Source organism: Sinocyclocheilus rhinocerous, unplaced genomic scaffold, assembly GCF_001515625.1.
Source record: "Sinocyclocheilus rhinocerous isolate Xijiao unplaced genomic scaffold, SAMN03320098_v1.1 scaffold288, whole genome shotgun sequence".
NCBI classification, from domain to species: domain Eukaryota; kingdom Metazoa; phylum Chordata; class Actinopteri; order Cypriniformes; family Cyprinidae; genus Sinocyclocheilus; species Sinocyclocheilus rhinocerous.
In genome coordinates this window covers 215,021-216,788 of record NW_015635021.1, presented here as the reverse complement: position 1 = coordinate 216,788, position 1,768 = coordinate 215,021, and the positions used below count along the sequence as shown (strand labels likewise).

Below are 1,768 nucleotides of genomic sequence, written 5' to 3'. Positions count from 1 at the left end.
CATATATGAATAGATTTTTATGTGCACCTCTAGTTTTCTCTTCCTCTTCTCTAAAGCAGCGCAGCATGGCCTCGCCCCCTTTGCTGCCTTTTCCCGAGGGCGTGGTTTATCTGGGTTTGTGATGTCACGGACCCAGGAAGTAACTCGTTGTAGTCCCTACCAGCCGTTTTTGTAGGCATTAAACTGCCAGAATTTTAAAAGACGATATCTCCGTTTGCATTGAACTTTCAGCTTCGTAACTTTGCAGATATTGTTTATGCTCAAACAGCAACATTACACACTAACTAACATTAAAAAAGTCAAATCGAAATCAACCACCACTTTAAGTCAAGTAATTGTTTATTAATTTTTTTAATATATGTGAATAAATGTCATATTTTATAAACAATAAATTGTGTTGAAGTCATTTTTATTTGGTGCTGAAGAAATGCAAAATCTGGCTAGCCCGTAATCTTACATATTAATGGACAAATTTAATCTTACATATGATGGTTGATGTGATCAGATTATTTTTATTAATTAAACAATAGATAAAAACAAGATTTGTTTTTAATAATACTGATTAGGCGTCCATACAGATCATTTTCATGCCGCTTATACTACACTGGGCCGCGATTGTGCTGGATGATTACTGACGTACAGCGGGGTAATCATATGTGTAACATAAAGTGGTTAGGGGAACGTTATAATAACAAACCAAAAACTAACGTTCTATTTCCGTTAAGAAAACTTTCCCAGCTAACGAAAAAACAAACCTTAACAAAGTAACGTTCTGGGAACCAAAAACTAATGTTCTGGGAACAATAGATTAAAAGTTCTACAAACCAAAAACGAACGTTCTATTTCTGTTAAGAAAACTTTCCCGGCTAACCAAAAACAAACCATAAAAAATAAAGTTCTGGGAACCAAAAAATAACATTCTGGGAACCAAATATTGTTAGCTGGGTAACAATTGGAGCATGTTTTGAGGAGCTGCTGCTAAGGAATGTGTGCATTTATTTCAAAGTGCTGCCTATATACTGTAGATAGGTGACAGCAAGGATGCTTACTAGATTTTGGAACAGAGACTGTGTGTGTGTTTCTGTCTGGAAATGTATGACTCCACATGACTCGAGTGTGGTCTGTATCTGTATGATTTAGTGCTCTCACCCTGGATTTCTCCTCAAGTTTGGTGATCATGATGATATTTGCTGTGTGTTGTTCCCACACCAACCTCCAGAAGTCACTAAACGTGTCTGGCAAGGGGCCCTGGGTGGCGATGTAAGCGCCCTGTCGGCGGTACCCATCTATGAAGTTGGCGTTGATGTAGTCACCACCTGGAACACCTGCATAACAAGAGGAAAGGACAAAAACTGCATCACTTTCAAACTAACAAGAGAAAATAAAACTCTATAAACTCAACATGCCTTTCATAAATTTTAATAGGTGTAAATGAGAGTTATGATTCAGTTCTATTAGTAAAGCATCAGATCAAATCAAACATCTCAGAAGTACAAAGTATATGGGATTTTAACTGGAAAAAGACAACAAGATCTGATCTTAAAGGGGTCATATGATCCCCTTTGGAGTGTTACAAGCTCTTGGTGCATAAAGAAGATCTGTAAAGTTGCAAAGACTAAAGTTTCAAATCCAAAGAAATATTCTTTATAAAAGTTAAGAGTCAACCACGCCTACCTAAAACGGCTCGTTCTAACGTCACTATGTGGGAAGATTTGCATAACGCAGCCCAAATGTTCACGCAAAGAAAGAAGGCATAACTTTTATTCTC

General features: G+C 37.2%; 1 protein-coding gene across 1 annotated transcript in view; it reads right to left on the bottom strand.

Moving 5' to 3' along the window:
- The window catches only part of LOC107746012 (receptor-type tyrosine-protein phosphatase delta-like), a 70,845-nt gene that overhangs the window by 8,886 nt on the left and 60,191 nt on the right, over positions 1-1,768 (bottom strand). Inside the window, exon 32 of the mRNA XM_016560047.1 lies at positions 1,150-1,325. Coding sequence (XP_016415533.1) covers positions 1,150-1,325 — 176 coding nt within the window. The remainder of the gene's footprint in view (positions 1-1,149; positions 1,326-1,768) is intronic.